The following is a 22,892-nucleotide window of genomic DNA, read 5'->3' as shown; positions in this document are numbered from 1 at the left end:
TAGGATGATGCCTGAGCTTAGATTCACTTCTCTGGCACCTGGGCTTGGTTGTGAACTTGTCCTGGTCCTCCAGCCCCCCGTTCCTCCAGAAAGCCAGCTCATGCGGAAGACACAGGAAGGGGGTGCCTATGATCTGTCCAGAATTTCTGGGAATTGCTCACCTAGGTCATCATCCTTGAGGGCATAGCTCTGTAACCACCCCGAGAGGAAGAGGGTCTCGGGAAAGGGGTCTCCTGGAAGTGTTTGCAGGTGGGGGGTGAGAGGCTCAGGTGAAGGTGCTATATATAGTTCCTTCCTGTTTCTATCCAGTTCCAAGGAATTGGTGACATGGTCACAACACGTTCACAGATGCTGGTGTCTGTACGTCTCATTCCAGTGCCCCAGAGAGGTGAAGGCTTCCTTGCATCTCAACACTCCTTCCCCCTACCTTTCTTTTCTCCCAGGTCTGTAGCTTTCTGAGGTCAAAAAGCATTGCAAAGTCTCTCGTACATATGCTTTGGAAATACGTTTGAGCAATAGGCAATGTGTCCACGTAGCACAATTTTCTGGAAAACACATGGCTATATGTCCATTAATAAATAGCTTTTTCAAGGCCTCAGAATGAGAGATTTTTAGATTTATAGCTCCTCTTCCTCTGTTTGCCAGAAAATTGCTTCACATCATATCACCCTAGAATGCTCTACTGTGCAATGACAGATGTGCATAGAATGTGTGCACAGCTTTAAACTTTGTTAATATTGGCTGAGTACCAATGGACACAATCACTCAATGGCATGTGTGTATATACCTGCTTATCTAGACTGCATTCTTTAAAGAAATGAAGAGCCAGGGACAGAAGAATGCCACTTGTGTAATTTCTACAGAGTCACTAGAGAGTGTACGAAGTGGGTGAGCAGATAAAATGTCATTTCTTGAAAACTCGAGGTCACTGACTCATATCTTAGAAGTCTAAATCATATCAACTGAAGGCATCAATATAATGCCTTTTCCCACTATTTATAATAGTGCCATCTTCATATCTCAAAGGCTTAAAATTTAAAGTTACATCAATGCTTTGTAATAGTCTGCACGTTCTTTACCACAGTGGTTCCCCAATGCTGGGTTTTGAACATGCCAGCCCAGAATGAAGTTTTTATTAGTCTACAGCCAAATGAGAAAAATCAGAAAATGTAAATTCCTTGGCATTAAGCTAGATTTGTTACATTTCCAGGATTCTCTTCTTTATATTTTGGGATTTCTTTTTTTCTTATAGTCTTACTGGTCCACAAAACTATTTGGCCAGTGAGATCTAAAAGTATAGCACCACTGGGTAGAAGAACCTGCTTCTCTTCCTTTGCTTTTATCTTGTTCTATAAAAAGAATAAAACAAAATAATTCTGAAAAAAATTCCTCACCCGTTATTGTAACTAATTCACAAGTCTCTCGCTGCCGTTGATTCAGAAGGCACTGGACACCCATATAAATGACATACGAGGACTGTTCTACACCTCCTGAAAAGATGCCCAGAGATCTACATGAAACACCAACCTGCTGGAGACCCTTGCATTGGGCTGAGTCTCTCATGGTTGGTGTCTGGGCTGGAACATTCCAATTTCTAGTCTGAGCCGGCAAGCCCTGTCCTAGGCTCAACAACCTAGTGTCCAGGAGAGTGGGTGCTACTGCTTCCTGGAGAAGTCCAGGATCTATAAGTATGGGATTTTGGTCTGTAAATGCTTCGGACAATGTTCCATTCTCTCATAAGCTTAGACAATAAGAATAAACACAAGGGGGATCTCTGTTTTGGGGGACTGTGCAAACAAAAACAATCAATAAGGCATGCCACGACAAAAAACATCCTTGTGAGAGGCACGTGCCCATGGAACGTACCTTTCTGAAGTCACCCGTATCCTCTCATCGTTGGACGAGTTGAATCGATCATCCTTTTCTCTGAAATATTCCTCTATGCACTGTTCTTCGAAATCGTGTACTTTCTTGAGCTCATCATCAGTTATGAACAGTTCTGTGGAAAAAAAGGGAGAGATATAAGACAGGAAGGATGAGCAATGGCATCAGATCTGTGGGCCTAATGACATTCCTCATTTAATCAAGGTTAAGAAAAGGGGCTGAGATTCTTTACGAAGTCGCAGGCTAAATCCAAACCCAGTTGGGCAACCTCTGTCACTGTCCTCCTCCCGTGCGTTAGACTCACTATGGAGTCCTGAAGTTGTCCTCAGTGTATCTGGTTCACTGCAGGGACTGGTTAGAATTATACATAGTGTAAGGCTGAGAAAGGAGCTAAATCAAAGAAAAAGCAGGTTACTCAAAAGTTCAATTTCTGGTTTGTGGAGTGAGGCAGATACACACAGCTGAGGCTGGAAAGCCACATCCCCACATCTCCAGCCCCCTCTAAAGTTGGTAGCAGCCACAGCCACAGGACCCAGTTCGGCTCCAGAGAAAGAAGTCTGCTGCAGGGAGGGGTGGTGTGCTGGGAAGAGGTTCTGCTTTCCTGATAAACTAGTCAGAGGTAGCTGCTTCTCTCTACATTTTCTCACCTTCCCCCCTCTTCCTGCCTTGAACATGAATGTGATGACTGGGAACACAGCAGCTATTTTGCTACCATGAGGTAAGAGAGTGCAATAACGAATAGCGGAGCCTAAAAACAGGACTCAGGGTCTTTGACTTCAGGGAGCCATTGCTGAGCTCTGGACCCTCTTCATTTTTTATTGCTTGAGAAAAATAGAACTTTATTGATTTGTGTTGTTGTTAGTCTGGTTTTCTGTTACTATCAGGGAGAGTAATTCATTAGTGATACACTGTAGAAAGAGCCTAGTGGAAATCTGAACCTTTTTCCCTCGAAGCTTTCTATTTGCCTAGACTTGTGTTTTTGGTGGAAACAGTGAATTCTGGAATTCCTGGCCCTCTTCAACTCTCTAGTTTTAATGTCTAGAACGAAGTTGGGCATTGCTTTGTCAGGGAAGTTGTTAAAAGCTTTAGACTTCGAGAGGCAGTTGAGGAAGTGGCTTTGGTTTGAGCTTTAGAGCACTAGTGATCACCGAGAGGTACCTCCTGGGCCACAATCCCAGAGGCTTTGGTTCAGTAGATTTAGTATAGGCCGTCTATCTGACACACTTTGAGAAACCACAGGAGTTTGCTTGTACGGGGCTTGATTCTCAGTGGTTCTTAACTGTGGGTGGGGTAGTAAGGGACATTTAGGGACCTGCAGGAGCTATTGGTATTCAATGTGTGGAGGCCGGATGTGCTAAATCTTCTGCAACGTGTGGGACAATCCCACACACTGAAGAATTATTCCACCCCAAAGCCAATAGAGCCTCCTTTTAGAAACACTGGGTAGAATGTGGATGGTGGAGCGTTTTCTGTTTTTCCTTTGACTAATAGAGAGCAGGGCTGGTTTCCTCATGAAGTCATACATGACTTCCTAAGACTTGGGGAATGTTTAAGACCCCCAAAACATGATAGCTCCAGAAATGATCATGGAGAATCAAACTTAGTCACCTGCAACCCAACTCAACCCAGGTAATGATGTCTGCCTTATATATAATGTAGCATCGGGAGCACATTAATACGGTGCATATATTTTGTGGTGGGGCCTCTCTGGATGGCACGAAGTTTAGAACCTGTGAAGGTGCTAAAACAGCTCTGCTGGAGGACTGGTTTTATTCCCTAAGAAAGATGTGAGGCTACGAATGCTCCATTTCAGCCTCTCATGTCTTTTCAGCACTGTTTCCCATGGAAGCGCACCCTCCAGGGCCCTCCCGAGTGTTCAGACCTGTCAGCAGTCTGCGGGATGCCAGAGGAACCAGGTGGGCACGGGGTCCTACATGACTGTCTGCAGGAGGTAGTAGGAATTCCTACTTTGTGGTGGCCCAGGGCTGTCACCCGAAGCTTACTCAGGCCGTAGTCCCTCTCATCTGGGTCGCTCTCGTGTTTTCTCCATCGGCAACACAGATGCTGGAATATCATGGTCATGTGGCTAAAGATGATCAGAGGCGGGGGCAGAACTGGCCTTTCATGGAAAGTCATGATGAGCTGATACCTCTGAAACTTCCACACTTGGTTGGATATTGATTTTACCTCAAAGAATGTATTGCTGAAATAGAGATGAGAGAGAATCAAGCGAGAAGCTCCACTCCTTTCTGAGGCACCAGAGCCTGCCCTCCCCCAGCCTCCCACTCCATCCCAAGTCCTCTGAGGAAGGACCCACTTACTTAAAGACCGCGATGAGCAGGTTGACCAGCAGGATGTTCGCCACTAAAAGGTAGCAGGCCATGATGGCCGGCACAATCCAGGCTCCCGTCTTGCAGGGAGGCAACTGGATTATTTTGCCATCCTCCCGGGTCTCATTCTGTCCACAGGGAGCTGAAGGAAGCAACAGAAGCAAGAAATGAGAAACCGTGGTTCTGTGATAAAAAAAAAGGGGGGGGGGGACTGATTTGAATGAGAGAGGGTTTTTTTAGATGGAGGAAAAAGACAGCCATCTCAAAACAAACAGAAAAAAAACAAAAGAATTCTAAAAAAAAGCCAAAATAGAAAAATGAAAGCTTTGTGAATATCCCAAGGGATACCAGAGGGGAGCTGGTTTGGTCTGTCTCCCGAGTTGTCACGGAACATGAAAGAGGTGTTAGGACCCCTGCTTGCTCATGCTGCCCCTTGCCCCCGACACTCACTGAAGGATACTTGCTGTCATGAGGAAGCCTGGTGAGGGCTTTCCTGGAGAGGCTAGGGGTCACTGCCCCAGCAAGTTACTTCCAAAATGTGCTATGGAGGTCGCAGCCTCCAGGCAGCTGTAAGAGCTGCGGCAGGGGGATTATTGATTGGAATTAACACCAGGGCAGCAGTTAATTGCTGCGGGAAACAACCCAGGGGCTCTGAGCTAACGATCTGCTGTCTCAGCGTGGAAGGCATAAAACAGGGCAGCGCCTTGGGAAGTATTTGGAGGGCTTGTCGCTCAGTGCCCCTGATGGATGGCATTTCGCTGGGAGGCCAATGAGAGGTGATGAGCTGGGACCCTGAAGACCTTAGTTACCTGCCTTCTTCCAGTAGCACTTCCATTCCCAAAATGTGCTTTTCAAGGGCCCAGGGCACGAAACCCCACCGCACTGAATAAATAGGCAAGCGGCGGGGGGCGGGGGAAGAAATTTCTGGAGGTGGGGGTGAGGAGGGAGGTGATGTGTGGGACTGGGGGAGGGTGAGTAATGTGCTAATTAGGCCTGCTTGGAGTTTCCAGGTAAATTCAGGGGAAAGGCAAATCCTTGACAGGGCTCCTTAGTGCTGCACAGAGAATGTGGCCGGGGGGGGGGGGGGGGGGGGGGGGGTGAGATCACGCCCCGAGGTGAGCGGGGGAGAGGTGAGGTCGCTCTCCCTCTCCAGCTGCCAGATGTTGGCTTTCGAAGGCGGCCTGTCTGTGCAAAGCGGGTGGGGCATGCTGTGGTCTCAGCAGTCACCACAGGCAGCTTTTGAAGATCTGCCAGGAAGGTCTGCAATGTTGGCCCAGAATCTCGGCTGGAGTATCTGGCAAGGGAGGTCCATTCTCTTCTCAAGAGCTAACGTTGCTGTGCGGTGCACTCCATTATGGTTCTCAACCCTGGCTGCACTGGGGAGCTTTTAAATACGCCAATGCCCCGTTCCACTCCCAGACAACTGAATCTGAATCTCTGAGGGTGGCCCAGGCAAGGGTAGATATTTCTTTTAAAACTTCCCAGGTGCCACTCAGGAGAGCCCACTGAGCTAGACTTAGGCTGGCAAGCGTATGCTCTCAAGTCCAAAAATGCACGTTCTTAGCCTAAGAGGGGTTTAATAATGTCAGGACACTAAGAGCTTGTTTTTTATGGCCAGAAAAGATGCTTCCTTTGGATCAGCCTGCAAGGCGATTGTGTGCTGGAGTCAGGTGAGTTCCAACAGCAGGCATCGTTGTTATTGGAGGTTGGGGCACTAAACAAGAGAGTCCTCTGGAAGGCGCTGATCATTTACTCCCTTGGAAGGAAAACCCAGTGATGGAGGACACCACGTGCTTCAGGATGAAGTCTGAACCCTGACGGTGGCTGGCCCCGTGCCATCTCTTGCCACTTCCTACCCCTCCCTCAGCAAACAAACTGGACTGAGTCTCTTGAGGTTCCTAGAAATGTCATGCTCTCTCTTCCTTCCTGATTTTCAGCCATGCTTCTTTTGCTTCCAGAAGGCCCCTCTGAAACCTCGCTCCCCCTCCCATGCTCCACCCGGGTACATCCTGTTCAGTTTTCAATGTTCACTCTGGAGCTTTCTGGAGCCCACCCCAGCTCACTTTCTGGCCCTTTCCAGCCAAGACTGGGGTACGTATTGACAGAAACTCTCTGCCTGGCTAAACTCTGCTCAGGCTCTTTTTCAGCTGGGCCTGGACTTTTGTCTCTTCATTGTCAGTTTCAGCAAGAATCCTGCTACGCCAGTTTGGCTAGAATTCCCACCCTTAATAACTCATCACCATCAATATCTGGTCCATTTTCTCATCCTCCACCATTCCCCAGCCTGTGTCTTGATCACCTTTGGCCAGCCCTCGCCAAGAAGCCGGTTCGGCTGGTAGGGCCAGATCCCCCTTTCCCTGGTATTTCCTCTTCCTGATTTTCCATCTCCTGACCTACCCATAGATTTCCAGTTTCCCTGGCTGCATTCAGAGTGGGGCCGATCTCTCTCTCCTATCGCGAACCGCCATTGTAGTAGCTGACCCCCCCCCCCCCCCCCCCGAAAAAAATCCCCCTCCCCATCTTCCCCAGGAAATGCTGGTCCCAGTTCTTTACCTGGGATACTCATAAGTGAAGGACAGTAGAGACTGGGGAAAGCATAGCATGTACCAGGCTCTGCTCTGGGCACTTCACGAGGGGTGACATGCCTTACCCAACATCACACAGCTAATGAGGGATAATGCCAGAACCATTCAAATATTCATCCAAAAAATACTAAGTTCTTGCTACGGGCCAGCGCAACTGGAACTGGAGATGCGGTGATGAATGACGAAGTGAGTCCTGTCTTCTCTCTGGCCCCACAGCCTGTAAGTACTCTGATTTATCTCATGTGGCCTTTCCAAGGTAGTAATACATAGTAATAGTAGTGACCACCTAGTGCATGCTTAAATATCAGGCCCTGTCCTATGAGCTTTACTTATATCACCTTATTTGAATCGTGACAACATTTTGACACAATAGATATACTTATCCCCATTTTACAGACGAAGAATGGAGGCTCAGAGAGCTTTAGGATCCCTGTCAGGATCTCAGAGACAGAAAGAACAGAGTCAGGAAGTCCATGGAAGCCTTCTTGACTACGCAGTTCCCACTATGCCTCTGAAGAAAGGGCCAACATAGGGTGGAGGGGAGTCTTTCTATTATAAACAAATGCAGACACAAGCTGATAGACATCGGAATTTTTCTTGTTTCCATCAACATGAATAATGGCCTGAGCTGTTCGGATGAGGTAACAAATGTATCGAACACTGAAATTCGGAGTGTGAAGAAAGAAATTTGTTTCACATTATAGGTATCAGATGTAGGCACCCACGTCGCAAAGATTAAGATGCATGCCCTTTTGATTTCATCCTATAATATATGGGGAAAAGAAACATTTTTTTTTTAATGTACACACTACCTTTTCCCCAAAGAGTAACAGAAATTTAAAATGAAACACTAAGTAGTGTTTGATACAATCAGCTTCATCCTTAAAAATATGATGAAGAAGGATATTTCTCCAAGATTGTCCCTTCCCCTCCTGTCTGAAGAAACATCTCAAAAGCTTATTCCAGATCACAGGCAATGGAATAAAGAGCTTAGCTGAGTGTATGACTACATTTATCCTATATTTTTTTTTAAAGAAAGGATTTTCAACTAAAAATCCATCTTGAGAAGATAACAGGACAAAGAGGATTTCGCCACCTCCTTTCGAAAATCCATACAGTTTGCCAGAGGATTTAGAATTCCATTAGCTCAGCTCCTATGGCTTACTCCAAGGATGAATTAGATTTAGATGGCTCTGCTCTTTTCTCACACAACGCTTTTTTTTGGGCAAGATAACTAGAGATGCCTTCATTCGTATGGCTACATCCTTCTAGAAGTTCCTGATCTAAACGTCTTAGATGGTGGTGGAGCCAGACAGGAGTTTTCTTTATGGAAGTGTGGGGCAACTTTCTGTTTCTTTCAAGAGGGCCACCATCTTGTCTCCCAGTAATGGAGGACAGGAAGAGCAGGCGTAATAGAAAACCAGGGAAGCTCCAACTTTGTAGAGTCAAAAGCACCACCTGCCTTTGACTTCTTTGGTGGGTCATTTCTTTTCCCTCCCCCTAGCCAAACTGCTAGGTAAGAAGCAAAGTGGTAGTGACGTAGCACAAAGGTAACCGTCAGGAAGGAGCGAGAGGAGGCCTCAGTTTCTCCATCTGTGAATGGAGGGACCAGGACCATGGCTATTCCCTACAGCATGGGACACACACGACAACTCAGGAAGTCCAAGACGATTTTAGAATACAGGGGCAGGGCACTAAATAACACTGAATCGGATAGTGAGAAACTGATGACCTTTTCAAATCCGCTTTGATCTCCTTGACGCCATCAGAGAGAATACGTCAGTTTGAGGATAATATTTCTGTAACACTTCCTTCGTGTTTGCTAAACTCCCTTGTTAGTGAAAACTGGGCAGGCTGAAGGCTCAAACAACTGGACAGAATTTCATAACAACGTGGCTGTCATTCTGTTTATTTTATGGTTATCTTCTGTTTCTATCAAATCATACTGATTTTTCAACTTATGGCCATGACAATACATTTTCAAAAATAATTTAGGTTTGAAAAAGAAGCCAATACCTCTAAAACCATCAAAGAGTAGAACACATTCCTACAAAACAATGAATGGTTTATGTGACTAACAATTGAAAAATGCTGGACTAGATGATTTCCAAGCCCATCTAGCCCTGTTATTCTATTACTCTGTGTTTCTGTGACGAGGAGCAAAAGACCAGAATAACTCTCAGACTGGATCATCTATCCCTGGAGCTAACTGTAGGTCACTTGTTCTTTCCACTCCTGGCACAAAAGCAATCAAATAATTAGCACCCACTGCCTGACATGGAACCCAGCCACCATCGGGGAGTGGGGGGTACCAACGACAAAGTCTTTGACTCTTCAGGGTTTCTGGTCTACTTGCTATTTGCACACATGTTCAGCCTTGAGCTACTTAAAAAGCACTATTAAACTGAATACGCCTCATTTTTTCATCTGGTGAATTAGAAAGCAGAATGTCACAAGCCTAGGTAGGTCATGTGTGAGTTGTGGGTGGGGGCAGGGCATGCATTATGGGGGAAAATTCAATTCCCTCTGTTGTCTTGGTTCTGTGGTCTTGCTATTCTATACATGGTTTACCTGGAGACAAAATCATCATTTTTTTGCTGTTATTTGAGAAGCTTCCTTGGCAATTCATTCTTTGGGATTGGGAATTAGTATCAGGAAGATTCTGGGCAAGTCTTGCTGGGGCAGGATGTAGCCTGTCACACATGTCCGTGAGTTTGTTGCCATGACACACTGGATCAACTGCATTAATAGCTCCAGTTTCTCTCCTCCCCCCATATGCAAGCTCCTTTGCCATACGATTTGGAAGTTTCTCTCACTAAGCAGGTAGAAATTATTTCTTTGCTCCTTGATTCTGGGTTTGCCCATGTGAGTGTCTTTGGCCAATGGGATATTAGCAAATGTGATCCATACAGAACCTAGGAAAAACCCTTGAGTGTTTCTGTTTCCACTCTTCCACCCCCGTCATAACCATGAGGAACATGCCCTAGCTAGCTTGCTGGAGGATGAAACACAGGGGCCTCTGATTCCAGTCATTTCTGTTGTTGGAGCTCAGGCTGTTCTGGATCAGCTGACAGCCAGCTGAGTCCCTGGCACGTGACCAAGCCCAACCAAGACGAGGAGAACTGTCCAGCCAACTCACATGCTTGATACATGCTTACAGCTTTAAGCCACCACCGTCTGGGGTGGTGTGTCCCATAGCTTTATCAATAGGTAATGTCCATATCCATGGCCAACAGATAATGTCAATATATACCTGATACACACACTCAACTTCCTCTGCACTGCTCACAGCTAGGACAGGCAGCCTGCCTTTCAAGGTGGACAAAGCCCTAAGTTCTTCACTACCACCCCCTCCCCCTCACCCCTCCCAGTTTGAGGCCATTCCCATCATTACCCAAAGAGGAGCAAATTCACTGAATGACCAATGACTAATCAGACTCTGTCTTTAGAACTTAAACTGAGGTGCAGGAACTTTAGGGAGAGGATGCCAGGACTTCACTGAAAGATCACTGGAGTCAGGCCAAAGTTAGATCATGTCAAAGGAAAGCAAGCCATCGGAAGAGAAGGAGCAGGAGTGAGGGGAGGAAGGAAAGGGGAGAGACAGGCAGAATGACTGACTGACTGAGGCTGGAGGGAAGTGGTGAGAAAAGCAGACGAGAGCGGTCATGTCTTCAGAGTCTCGCTCCCCCAAACCACTTCCAGTTTCATTTCCAGTCAGCTCACGTCATGCTTTGTTTCCTGTCTTTGACTGTCTCTGAGGTTTCCTCTTATACACTGATGGTTGGTCTTTCTCCATTTATTCTAGTTTGAGTGGGTTTTGTTTTCTCACAATTACCAGTTTTCTCTCGTTGAGGACAGTCATTAACACCTTAGAGAGAATCAGCGTCTGGGGCTAGAAGTTTCATCAGAGGGGACAATGATCCAGAGCGCTGGGAATTCATGGCAGTTAGGGGGGGGCTCAGGGAAAGGTTTGGAAGGACAGAAAGAAAAAGCATTTAACTTACAATTTTACTGAGGGCTCATCTCACTCCTTTTGATATTTGCCTAAAAAACTAGGATTAGATGAGCTTTTTTCTTCTTCAGACCAAAACAAAAACAAAACAAAAGCCTGAGAAAAAGTCAAATAAATGATTTACTCTCCCAGATCTATGTGCCACCACCCATGCCCACTGTCATTCTTGACTGGGCGTTTCCTGTCCCAGCTCCTCATGTGGCAACAATATCCCCTCCCCTTCCATCACAGATGTGGGGAGCTTGAATCCATTCTCACTGCCTTAACCGGGAAAGGTTTCCCCAGTGGGTCCACCCCACCGTAGCCATCACGCCACAGGAATATGCTTCTTGTTTTTGTTTGAAAAGGGATTGCGTGATTTTTCAGAAACCCACACGTCTATTCCATAAGGTGTCTGAAGAGGGAAGAGCCAGGCTCTTCTTCAAGAGGGAGTGTCTTATCAAAAGAACCAGCAATCTTCCTGCAGGGCTTTCTGTGCCGAGAAGGATCAGTCCAGAGAGCCGGACTGTTCATGTCTCTGTGTGGATGTACATCACGGACACAAAGCTAGGCCGGCTCCACAAAAATGATCCATGGCTCCCGCCGATTCCCATGGGATTGTGCCCTGGAGTTACATGACTTCAAGGGAAACAATCAATGTGGCCCCTAATACTCAGTAAAGCATTTATAAGCAGACACGAGTTCCCGTTGACATTCTTTACGAATTCCCTGGTAAGCAACAACGCAAGAGACGCATTTATACTCATAGATCATGCTCCTGGCTCTGTGTGCTGGCACATTTCCCTCGTGTGGCCCGCGGTCCCTTCCTGCCCAGGCTCTGTTCACCCCACCCCCTCTCCTGTTACCTTAGGGCCAGGCTGCCCCCTTGTCTCTGTTTACTGTTAAAACGTGAGCTTTTCACACTTCTACGGGTGCTCCTCAAACAGCAGAGAATCCAGATCATAGTTGGTGCACGTTCTGCTTAAACTTAAACTCCCCGGGGGCGGGCTCACCGGTTCGCATCGCTTGCTTCCACGTTGTGAGTACAAGCCCAGCTGTATACTGCATATAACAGCATTGTGATTCTAGTACACTGTTGTGGGCAGTACACCTACGTATAGTAGATTAACAACTTTTTCCTCTCCCAGGGCAACACTGACACACACCAGTTACAATCAACACCTTCACCTTAAACGAGAGATCTGTTGAAAATAAGAAACTTGGGTGCGGGTCAAGTGGAGACGCAAGGTGGGGGGTACAGAGAGGTGCAGGATGGGAAAAGCATTTTGCTCTTAATCATGGTTTGAATTTTGTAAATAAGCACATTGGCGTACATTTCCCATTCGGGGATCTACCTATGACGGATCCATCTTACTAAGTCATGTTCTGCAGTCCCTGGACACAAGGCACTGACCGTGGGTGGGCTCAGTCTGAGTCCTACATCGGGTATTTTGCCATCTGTTTACTACAGAGTGTACTACTGAGTAGGTCAATTCCTGTATCTGAGCCTCAGTGTCCTCACGTCTAAGCCTGACGTCATAATAGTAGAAATAATATTAATAATGATGATGCATGTCCAGCTTCCCTCATCATTCATTCAAGCACTTACAGAGTCTCTACCCTGTTCTGAGGGCTTGGGGTACACCAGTGATGGCACACCGGAGACCCCTGCCCTTCCACAGCCTGCGCCAGGAAAGGGGGCGTGGGGGACTGTGGGGGGGCAGAAAATAAACAATAGCATAATAAATGAGTAAACGAAGTGGTGTGTAGGTGATAAGCAATGTGGAAGAAAAAAGGGCAAGGCAAGGGCAGGGCAAGAAGGATCAGGAGGGCATGTGGATGGCTGGGAGCCATACTGAGAAGGTGATGTGGGAGCAGATGAGGGGTTGGCCAAGAGGCTTTCTGGCCACAGGGTGCTTGAGGTAGCAGGCACAGCCCGTGCAAAGGCCCTGGGGTCGTCCTGTGCCTACTGCATTCTGTGAGCCACATGCGCGTTCTCGTGTGTGAAGTAGTGCAGGGGACTGGAGCCGAAGAAGAAGAAAGAGCACTGAGGGGTGGAGGGAGGGCATTATGTGGGGCATTGGGCAGGACCTCCCAGGATCCAGTCAGAGAGTGATAAGGTGCTATTACTTACTGTCATCCTTCTTGGCTCTAAAGAACCAGTAATTCCCCTTCACCCAGTTTAGCTCCTGCCTGATGGTTTCTTGTCCTACTAAATAAGCCCTCTCTTCATGGCTTCTGTTTTTTTCTCAACAGCTCCGCGATGCCCTTAAATGAAATCGGGACCAAACCCCTGTCCCCAGGTGGGAGCGCTAAAGCCGGTTGAATTTTGGTCCTGCGCACTCTGCAACACGGACTCTCGGACTCCCCTCTGCACCCCCCTGGCAGAGAGCAACGGGGTGCTCATCAAAACCCGTGCCCACGATCCCACCCACGTGAAGAGCTGTCCTGCCTTTACTGACCAAACAGCCGCCTGCTTAGGGAGAGCTGATTTCTAATCCGACTTGAGCGAAATCACCTTTTCTAGACAGAAGAAACGTTCACGTTGTGAGCCTGGGGGAGGGAACAGGGTTCCCACCGATGGCTTTGGAACACAAACCCGCCTTTTCTGGTCGCAGTGAAACCCCTTAGCCGCAGCTGCTTAGTGCCAATGGCTGTACCCCCCAACAAGCTCAGGGACAGGCGGACCCCCTCGGTTCCTCAAGTGTCTTTTTTTTTTTTTTTAAAGATTTTATTTATTTATTTGACAGAGAGAGACACAGCGAGAGAGGGAACACAAGCAGGGGGAGTGGGAGAGGGAGAAGCAGGCTCCCCGCAGAGCAGGGAGCCTGATGCGGGGCTCGATCCCAGGACCCTGGGATCATGACCTGAGCCGAAGGCAGACGCTTAACGACTGAGCCACCCAGGCGCCCCTCAAGTGTCTTAACCTTTCCTGGCACAGGACTCCCAACCAAAAGCCGTGGCCAGCGGTTAGTCTGAAAAATGTGTGGACAGCTGTACTCAGCAGAGTGCGCAGCTCTCGCAAGGTTTATGAAGAGAAAGGGTGGATTTAAGTTCACAGTTCCCAAAGACAGGAAGGTTGTGATTGCTTTTGTGAAAGAGAGGGTTTTGCAGCGACTGTATTTTCCTCTCAGACCTGGGTACTCCCCACCCCACCCACGGATGGGGCTGTTTTCGCAAATGAACTGCTGAGTTGACCATGTTGCTTAGCGTGCTGGAGGATAAGATGACTTCACTTTGTCACTGCACAAAGCACAAACCACCACTGATGTGACAGCTAACCTGTATTTGTGTTTTTTTAAAAAAACACGGCCACCCCATTTTTTAACAAGTTTATGCTTCTCGCAGCTCCACTCCAAATAACGCCGGGTGGTGGCATTTCCTGTAGCCAGACCTTCGGGAGAATCTGAACGTTAAATTACAAGCGGAGTTGGGCTTCCCCACTCTATCCCTTGCCTAACGATGAAGCAAAGGCTGTTCTCTGGGCTTTCTGGTGGACGAGCTTGTGGGCTACAAACGTGGGGAGTTTATAACTGAATGTTCTTTCTTTCCGCATATATTGTACACCACTGAGTCAAAGGAGAATGATTAACATGCAGGCTCTGTTCTGCACGCTCGGTGATGACACATACACACGTGTGTGGGAGTGCAGCCACGCCCGGGAACAGAGGAGTGAGGGGAGCTAAAAGAGAGTGGTGGGGTCAAGTTCAGCTTGACTGCTAAGTTAGCTAGCAAGATACAGAGGAGCTGCCCCCGTGTGCATTAATGTCTGACCTGGCTACAATCAAAACCCAGCGTGAGATGCAGTGCTACTTAAGGCAAGAGAAAACCAATGTCCGATGGAATGAGAGCAATCATTGTTCCATGGGGCCACAAGAGGATACGCCAACGTGCACAGACATAAGGCGGATGTTCATCTATGGCCTTTCAAAGAACAGGGTTGATATGGGTCTGATGAAACAAGTTTCAAACTCAGGTACAGCAAGGATTTAGAATTATATAGCAAACAAACTGTAGTTACAACCATCTCGGAGATTCTATGTCAGATTCTATGCCAAATGCTTTCACATATATTAGCTCATTTAATCATCGTAATAACAAATATGTTTATAAAAAAATATTAAGGTTACAGAGGCTGAACGTTAAGACAACACGGTGAAAATCCTCCAAGAAACACTTGAGGATTTCTCATCTGTTCATTTACTTTTTAAAATTCCATTTGACAATTAATAAAACACTTGCTATATCCCAGGAATTATTCTGCATGCTTTATAGATTTCAGCTCCTAAAAAAATATGAGAAAAAAATATATAAGGTAGTGTCTTAGTGAGGTCAAACTGTCCTAACAAAATGCCACGGATTGGGGGGTGCTTACACAACAGATATTTACTTCTCCCAACTCTGGAGGCTGGGAAGCCTAAGACCGAGGTGCCAGGTGAATCAGTTCTCCAGTGAGAGCCCTCTCTCTGGTTTGCAGATGGCCATTTTCTCATCGTGTCCTCAAATGGTAGAGAGGAAGCAAGCCTTCCCCTGTCTCTTATTAAATGGGCACTAATCTCATCATGAGGGTCCCTCTCATCTCTAAATCTAATTACCTTCCGAAGGTCTCCTCACAGTCATGCTGGGGGTTAGGGATTCAACACATACATTTTGGGAGAAATAATTAGGTCCATAACAGGTAGGTACTATTATGTCCATTTTACAGATAAGTAAACTGAGACACAAATAGGAAGTCACTTGCTCAATGGCACATGGCTAGTAAGAGGCCTCAGAGCCTGTATTCAAACCTAAGACATTCCATCATCTTAGCTACCATACTGTTTCATTTCTCATGATGAGGGAGTTGACAGCTATGTTAAAGTTGAATGTCCAGACATCTTCATATAGACTTTCCTTGTGTTTCATTCTTTTGTCTGGGTCAGGGGCCCCAAAGGGTGATGTCCATAGGGAATACTCTGTATAAAGACTTCTGAGAGTAAGTTTGAGCATAAGTAATTTTTGGCCAACATGCTTACTTTAGAACCACATCTCGTGGATAATACATTCAATGGAAATGGAAAATGTAGATTGATCACCACAAATATAGTGCAAGAAATTACAAAGCCCAGTTTTCATTTTATTGACTGTCCACTGTTGCTTTTGGAAATGAATAAACTGATATTTTTTTGCAAGAGGCATGAACAATTAATTCCTGGCCAGGATGTGCCATTCATAGAGTGTTGGACAGCTGCTTCATCTTGTAGGCTTGAAGACTCGATTTCAGTCCTCTTCAGGTCTCCCTTATCCCAGCCACCTGTGTAAACAGGCTGTTTTTAACCCCTGGACACAGAGATCTCCCCACTTCACTAGGAGGTGCAGATGGGCCCAAGCATAAGCACTGGGCTTAGGCATAGCTGTTCGCACCCACTGTGACCGATGGCTTCATTTAGCATCATGGTGTTGGGTGTGCAGTAGGATCTCTGTTGGGAAGAGGCCGAGGAAGGGCCTCAAATAATGTATGATCAATGAACAAAGCCAAATCTTGTTTTGCTGTGTGTCATGAACAATTAGCCTATTCCTTCACGTTACTAGGTGAGCGAAGGAACTGGTTATATCCATGGTTGCCATGGATAGGCACTGCTCCAACTGATCCCAGATCACACTGTGATGTGGAGTTGAGGAATATCAAGCAAAGGGATCTGGCTTTACCAACCGGTGGAAGTGTGGGAGCATCTGAGTTCAATTGAGATGTTCACAGTCATGTTTTGTGTTTCCGGATCGGAGAGAATTGCCATCATTACGACAGGTATACAGGGCCCAGTGGGCAGAGCGGTGCCAATAATATATTCATTGTGGTGCTCTTTTCATTTGATTAATTAAGTTTTCATATGAATGAATGGATTTTTTGGGTACCTGTGCCTTGTTCAGGTCTGTCTCTGGTCTAAGTTGTATTTCCACACAACTGACCCAGAATATTGATCCATGAACAATGGTACTTAATTTGTTCTATTTTGAGATTTGAAGAGGTAAAACCAAGGAGGTTTCCATCTTTGTGTAAATCTGGCAGTCTGAATTACTTAGTGCTCAAGACTGGAGTTACTTTAGAGTTTGGAACCCTTCATTTGTGTAGAATCTTCTTGCTAGGCAATCCACAGCTAGCTTAATTTAACATATGGTATACATGTAGAAATAATGGAATTACATTTCTTAAAATTATGTAGTACAGATTTTTGTTGTTGTTGTTGTTGCTAATTTGGATTCAGTTGGCAGTTCACATTAGTAAAGGTTTAGGTCATATTATGCAATGACATTGTAAAAAGTTAATTTGCCAGACAGGCAACATTTGGCTATTTTCTTTCTTCTCCGCCTAAGAGAATCCTGGTGTAAATTAAGTTGATTAAGTATTGGGCCATTCTGACATGACCACCTCACTGTTGGATATAGTAGATCCAAGCACCAAATGTCCATGGGATGTCCAGCAAGTCATTTAAGAGTAGAGAGAAGCCAGCCGATTGCAAATAAAGTACTGGATTCCAAATAGCTCCAGCACAGCAATGCTGCTTCCAGTCTCTCAACATTCTCCTCTTTTGCTCCATTGTCTTTTATTCTCTTTTATTTCCATGCTGATTTTTTGAAGAGATTCTGAGGTCAATTTTCTGTTCCCCCAGAATAACAATGCCATTCGTTTTGAGCTGGCCAGAAGATCCAATGTCCCCCTCCCGCATGTCCTAGCAAATGCAAAGCCCTTGACATCTGCTTTGAGGTTTGACAGGGAAAGCCTCTTCTCTCCAGATTCTCAAACTGTTGTGAAAGCTGGTCTCCGTCAATGCTGCCATACTGCATCTAGAAACACACGAGAGGCAGAGGGCCCTGGACCCATGCTCTGGACCCAGCAGCCTGGGTTCAAATCCCAGCTCTGCCATTTGTTAGCTGGGCAACCAATAGCAGGCCACTGAGGCTCTCTGGGCCTCACTTTCCTCTACTGTAAGTTGGGTGATAATCACACCTACCTCAAGAGCATTGCTGCAAAGGGACATGAGTTGTTGATCCACGGAGAGCTTTAGATAGTGCCCAATACATAGTGAGCACTCAGTAAATGTCAGCCATTTCTGTAAGAGGCCCTCTGGCTGAGAGGCCCCTAGCCCAGGCTCCTGAGCCAGCTGCCAGGTCTCAAAGTCCAGCTCCAACTCTCGAGTAGCTGTGCACCTGAGGCAAGTTACTTATTAGGTCAAGCTATGTGACCGGTTTCTACAGAAATGGCAATGTCACAGGGTTCAATCTAGTATGTGCAAGATATTCTTTGTGCCTCAGTTCACTTGTCCATTAAAACCAGGGGCCATAACCCCACCTCCTAGGGTTATTATGGGGAGTAAAGGAGGGTGCATTCACAAACATGTGGGACAGTGCTTGATATATAGAGAGCTTCCTTAAGTATGTGCTCTTATTATTTGTGTTACCCTCACATCTCATTACCGCTTGACACAAACTGTCCCCAAGAAGAGCCTGCTTAGTAATCATTCTTTTTGCTTCTGTCACTCCACCTTTCTGGCTCTTGTGCAATGCCCGTCTTGTCCTTCAAGGCTTGGTCTCAGTCCGTCCAACTGCCCTGTGCCCCCCATTCCCTCCATTGCTACCACGCCTTCTGGCATTTGTATCTTACCCAGGACGTGATGGTTTCCCATTAGCCACCTGTGTTTCCCATGGTATCTTTGTCTTCTTCACATATTGACCCTGGGGTGTGAGGGTCTAGGGAGGACATGACATTTCTTCTACGTTGTGTCTTTCCAAGGGGTGATCATTTTCTATCTTTAGAAAAAATCCTTCCATTCTATCCAAGTGTGGGACCTCCTAGAGTTGTCCTATATGTGTGTTTTTTTAAACAGACTTAAAAACATAATTTAAATAACTTTAGACTTATAGAAAAGTTGCAAAGCTAGTACGGAGAATTCCCAAATGCCCTTTACCCAGTGTCCTCTAATGTTAAAATCGTCTGCAACCATTTTACATTTGCCAAAACGAAGACATCTACATGGGTCCACTTCTATTAACCAAACTTCAGACTTGATCCAACATTTTACTTGTTTTCCACTAAAGTCCTTTCTCTCTCACAGAATCTTATTCAGGACCCTATGTTGCATTTGGTCATTCTGTCCCCTTAGTCTCCTCTGGTTTGTGACAGTTCTTAGTCTTCCTTGTTTTTCATGACCTTGACAGTCTTGAGGAATCCCAGTCCAGCATTTTGCAGAGTGTCACTTGATTTCAGTTTATCTGTTTTTTTCCCCCCTAATGATTAGATTGGGGTTATGGACTTTTGGGAGGAACACCAGAAACGTCAAATGTCCTTCTCATATTATTTTGGGAGTATATGATACCAACATGACTTCTCATTGGTGATGTCAACCTTGATACCTCTGTGGGTCTACAATTTTTACATAGAATTCTGCATGTTAAAGTTACTGAGAGACCAACCAAACACTCATAGTAAGTAGTTACATTGCCAAAATCACAGCATGCTGAAGCACTGAATAGGCTTGTTTGGTTGTTCTCAACCTTATCAGACCCAACACCTTTTTTTAAATAATAAATATTTTCAAATGCCTTGTTTACTATTCTGAGAAAAAAAATTTATAGATGTATAATTTATCTGTACTCATGATCAATGAGTACAGAAAAATCAACATAATGTCCTAATTTTAATATAAAGGGACAATACAAGGAAAATGACATGTAATAAAATAATAAACATTTCCATACATAAATGCTCAGGTCTGACTATTCTACAAGCCCTAGTGATGTGGCCAGATGCTTACACTATATGAAGGCCATTCACAAATGAGACAGACACAAATGTATAGACTGATCAAGGACTCAAGGGCAATGAGCGGCACTGTTATTGGTGAGCTGATTTTCTCAAGGGGTAAACCACCCTCGGGAAAGCTCCAAAGCCAACAAGATAACCATCCCCCTCAATTTTCATGGTGTTTCATTCCTGGGAAAATTCACTGCTTACGAAAACCATGCAAAAATATCGTGCCCTCAAAAGTACAATGGAGTTAGGCTCCGACAATCATAACCAGATTTTCCACTTACATGTGTGCGTGCTGGAACAGTGCAAAGCTGTGTGGGGCAGAGAACAATGCTCGATTGTGGAAATGTCCTGTGCGTTGTAGGACACGGGCCTTCCTCGGACTCCCCCTACCACATGCCAGTGGTGTACCCAAATCAGAGAGGGCAAAGAGACACACTCCTCAAATTTCAAGATAAAATTTCCAAACTATGGGGGCCATGTTGCCCCATTTAAGACCACCACCGATAGTCGATGTTCAATGGCTTCTATTCATACCTAGGAGCTGGGCTCGGGTCCGTGTAGCCAGCACAGGAGGGCAAAACTTAGCCTGGAAGTCAGGTCTGCCAGTTCCTAACCTGCATAATCTGGTGCTTGTTGAACCCCCAACAGGACGCACTGGTAACTCCTGGATTGATGCTGGTTGATCAAATCATGCAACTCATATCACCTACACACACACCTATGCACACGCCGACACGCATGCCTACAAGCACCCCACCATCATCACTACAACTCACCTAACCCTTCATAGACTTTCCATTAAATATTGGAGAATATTCATTTCTTTACATTGACTGAAAAGGCCTTGCTCAACTTGACCCTCATCTGCCCCTTCAGCTTTATTTCATGTAATTTCTTCCCCCTTGCATGTTAAGCTTCTACCATGCTGGTCTTCTCTCAGTTACTGGCAAGAGTTAATTCCTTCCTGCTACAGGGGGCCTTGGCACATACTATCCCCCACTCCCTGGCTCCTTTCCTACTTGTTGCCTGGCAAACTCCTTCTTATTCTGCATAGCATAGCTTAAAAGTCACTTATTCAGAAAGCCCTTCCCTGAGTCTCCTTGTTTAGATGTTCTAGTTTCTTCTATTTCTTGAACATACACTGATCAGAGCTTACGATTAAGTATTTGTGTAATTCTGTGTTTGAATCTGATGCCTCCACTAGGCTCCCCAAGAGGCAGGAGCTTCACTGGCCTTCCTCATTATTGTAGTCCCAGCACATAGCCTAGGGCCTGGAACAGAGGAGGTTCTAAATCTTTGCAAACTCATGAAGGGACAAATAATTGCATTAGGTGTGTAGAATGACTCTCGGGTTGGCTAGAAGGCAGACACAATAGGGCACACAAAATCATGGCTTTTCATGACGGGCAGTAGCAATGGAACCTTGGTTCTGCTTTGCGGGGAAGACAGAGAGGCATGCTATTTGAGACCATTTCTTTTGGCTTCATTGTTTCAATGGGCTTGGTTTCAAAAGGACACCATCGCCTAGAGGAGCCTGGGAGGTACCTCTGTTTAGATAACTCAAAGCTCCTGCATCTATCTGGAGCTAGCTTCCCTGCTAGAAGGAACTGGAGGTTCAACTAACAGCTTTGCAAGCTTCGGCTTTATAAGACTCAACTCTACAGGTATCCCTGGTACACTTCTTCCTTCCCCTGGTATTACCAATATCATCCTATCTCTGAATAGTCCTTGATATCGTGCCTTTTAAAGTGCAAGTTTTGGTTCATTCTTCCCCAAACTTCAGTCCTTTGGGCATCGCTTTCATTAATTTGGCACATCTGCACATCACCAGTGCTATTATTTATTAATGTTTTTCTTTGAACCCATCACGCCCTGACATTGATGCAGATTTTAGCTTCAAAACACACACTAATATGCATGAAATCCTGTATTGCTGGGCCTTGTTATATTCATTTGGGAAGGATTGCTCTTTTTCTTCACCGTGTTCCTGTGGGGGAGGCACACCAAAGCAGACGTCCTTACTGTCCTTAATTTGCTAAGAATCCTGATGAACAGAGAGGTCTGTAAACTTGTTCAAGGTCACAGAGTTATCAGTGCTGACAGAACTGGGATTCAGAGTGTCTGGCTCCCGTCTCTGTCCTGGGCTGTCCCTGTCACATGAACTCAAACCATTCTTAACTGAGTTCTCCGCACACACCAGGCACTCCATAAATGTGAACTGTGATGGGACTAATGATCACTCCTCAAAGCAGACTCTTCTGTCAGGCTTTTCCCCTGAGAATGTCATATCCAGTACATGCTGCTGGTACCTGGGGAGTCAACACCTTTTAGCTGGCTCTTCCCAATTGGTAAAATTCTGAGCCATCTGTGAGCCACGTCTCATTTACAAATGCTTCATTCTTCTTATTTACATTACTGGGATGTTCACAGTTTTGATGATGAATGCTATCCTCACATCCTCATAGGACTCAGGTAAATCTCCTCTTGGGAGGGATGATGTATTTTTCATGTGAGTGTCTAATTCATCCGTGATGGGGCTTCTGAGAGTGGTCAAGGCGGCATCACCATTCCAGGGCCATAGGAAACCTTCAGTGAGGCCCCAGGATGGATCCAACACTGGAGGGAGCTCCCCTCCTGACTCTGGAAGCCACTGACTTCTGGAAGATTCCCTGCCCTCCTGTCAGCATATGGTGGTATGCTGTTCCCTAAACTATGGCAGAGCTGCTGATCCTGTTTTCAAATTCAGTCCACAATTTAGAATTAAGTCACACGCTGGATCCCAGGAATTCCACCATGACATGTTACACCGACTTGAGCTGCTCTCGACCTTAAACTCCAATCACACTGGTATTCTTTCTGATCCTCGCCGAATGCATCTATGTAATTCCAACCACATGGCATGCGTCCTTGCTGTTCCCTCTGACTGGAACACTCCCTCCCCAGTTCTTGCCAAACCTATTATCATCATTCATGTTTCAACTCAATCTTACCTCTTCAAGGCCTTTCCCTGACCATCCTATGTGAAACTGCACCCTCAACTCCTCACACCAATGACCCCCTTGTCTATCACTTGGACTTACTTTCTTTATGGGATTTATTATGACCCCCAAATAGCTTATTTATTTGTTTACTAATGGCCCATCTCCCTCTTGCCCCCAGTAGGATATAAGTCCCACAAAAGAAGAGATCTCTTGCTTACTACTTTCTCTCCAGTGCCAACTAAGGCACTCGATAGGTTGTTGGTAAGTACATAAACTCGGGACTGGGACTCAGGAGAGGGTCACTGGCTCCAGCAAATGTTTAAAGATGGTTTT

The 22,892-nt window shown here is 45.9% G+C and overlaps 1 protein-coding gene across 1 annotated transcript in view; it reads right to left on the bottom strand.

Moving 5' to 3' along the window:
* Positions 1–22,892, bottom strand: part of LOC118026220 (transient receptor potential cation channel subfamily M member 3) — a 94,950-nt gene that overhangs the window by 9,667 nt on the left and 62,391 nt on the right. Inside the window, exons 14-16 of the mRNA XM_035028968.1 lie at positions 4,206–4,356; positions 3,888–4,087; positions 1,867–1,999 (exon numbers count right to left, since the gene is read on the bottom strand). Of these exons, the coding sequence (XP_034884859.1) occupies positions 1,867–1,999; positions 3,888–4,087; positions 4,206–4,356 (484 nt within the window). The remainder of the gene's footprint in view (positions 1–1,866; positions 2,000–3,887; positions 4,088–4,205; positions 4,357–22,892) is intronic.

This window comes from Mirounga leonina, unplaced genomic scaffold (genome assembly GCF_011800145.1).
Source record: "Mirounga leonina isolate KUSES-001 unplaced genomic scaffold, KU_Mleo_1.0 Mir_224, whole genome shotgun sequence".
In the NCBI taxonomy this organism is placed as follows: Eukaryota; Metazoa; Chordata; class Mammalia; order Carnivora; family Phocidae; genus Mirounga; species Mirounga leonina.
The sequence above is the reverse complement of the archived record's forward strand: the minus strand, read 5'-3'. Positions and strand labels throughout refer to the sequence as shown.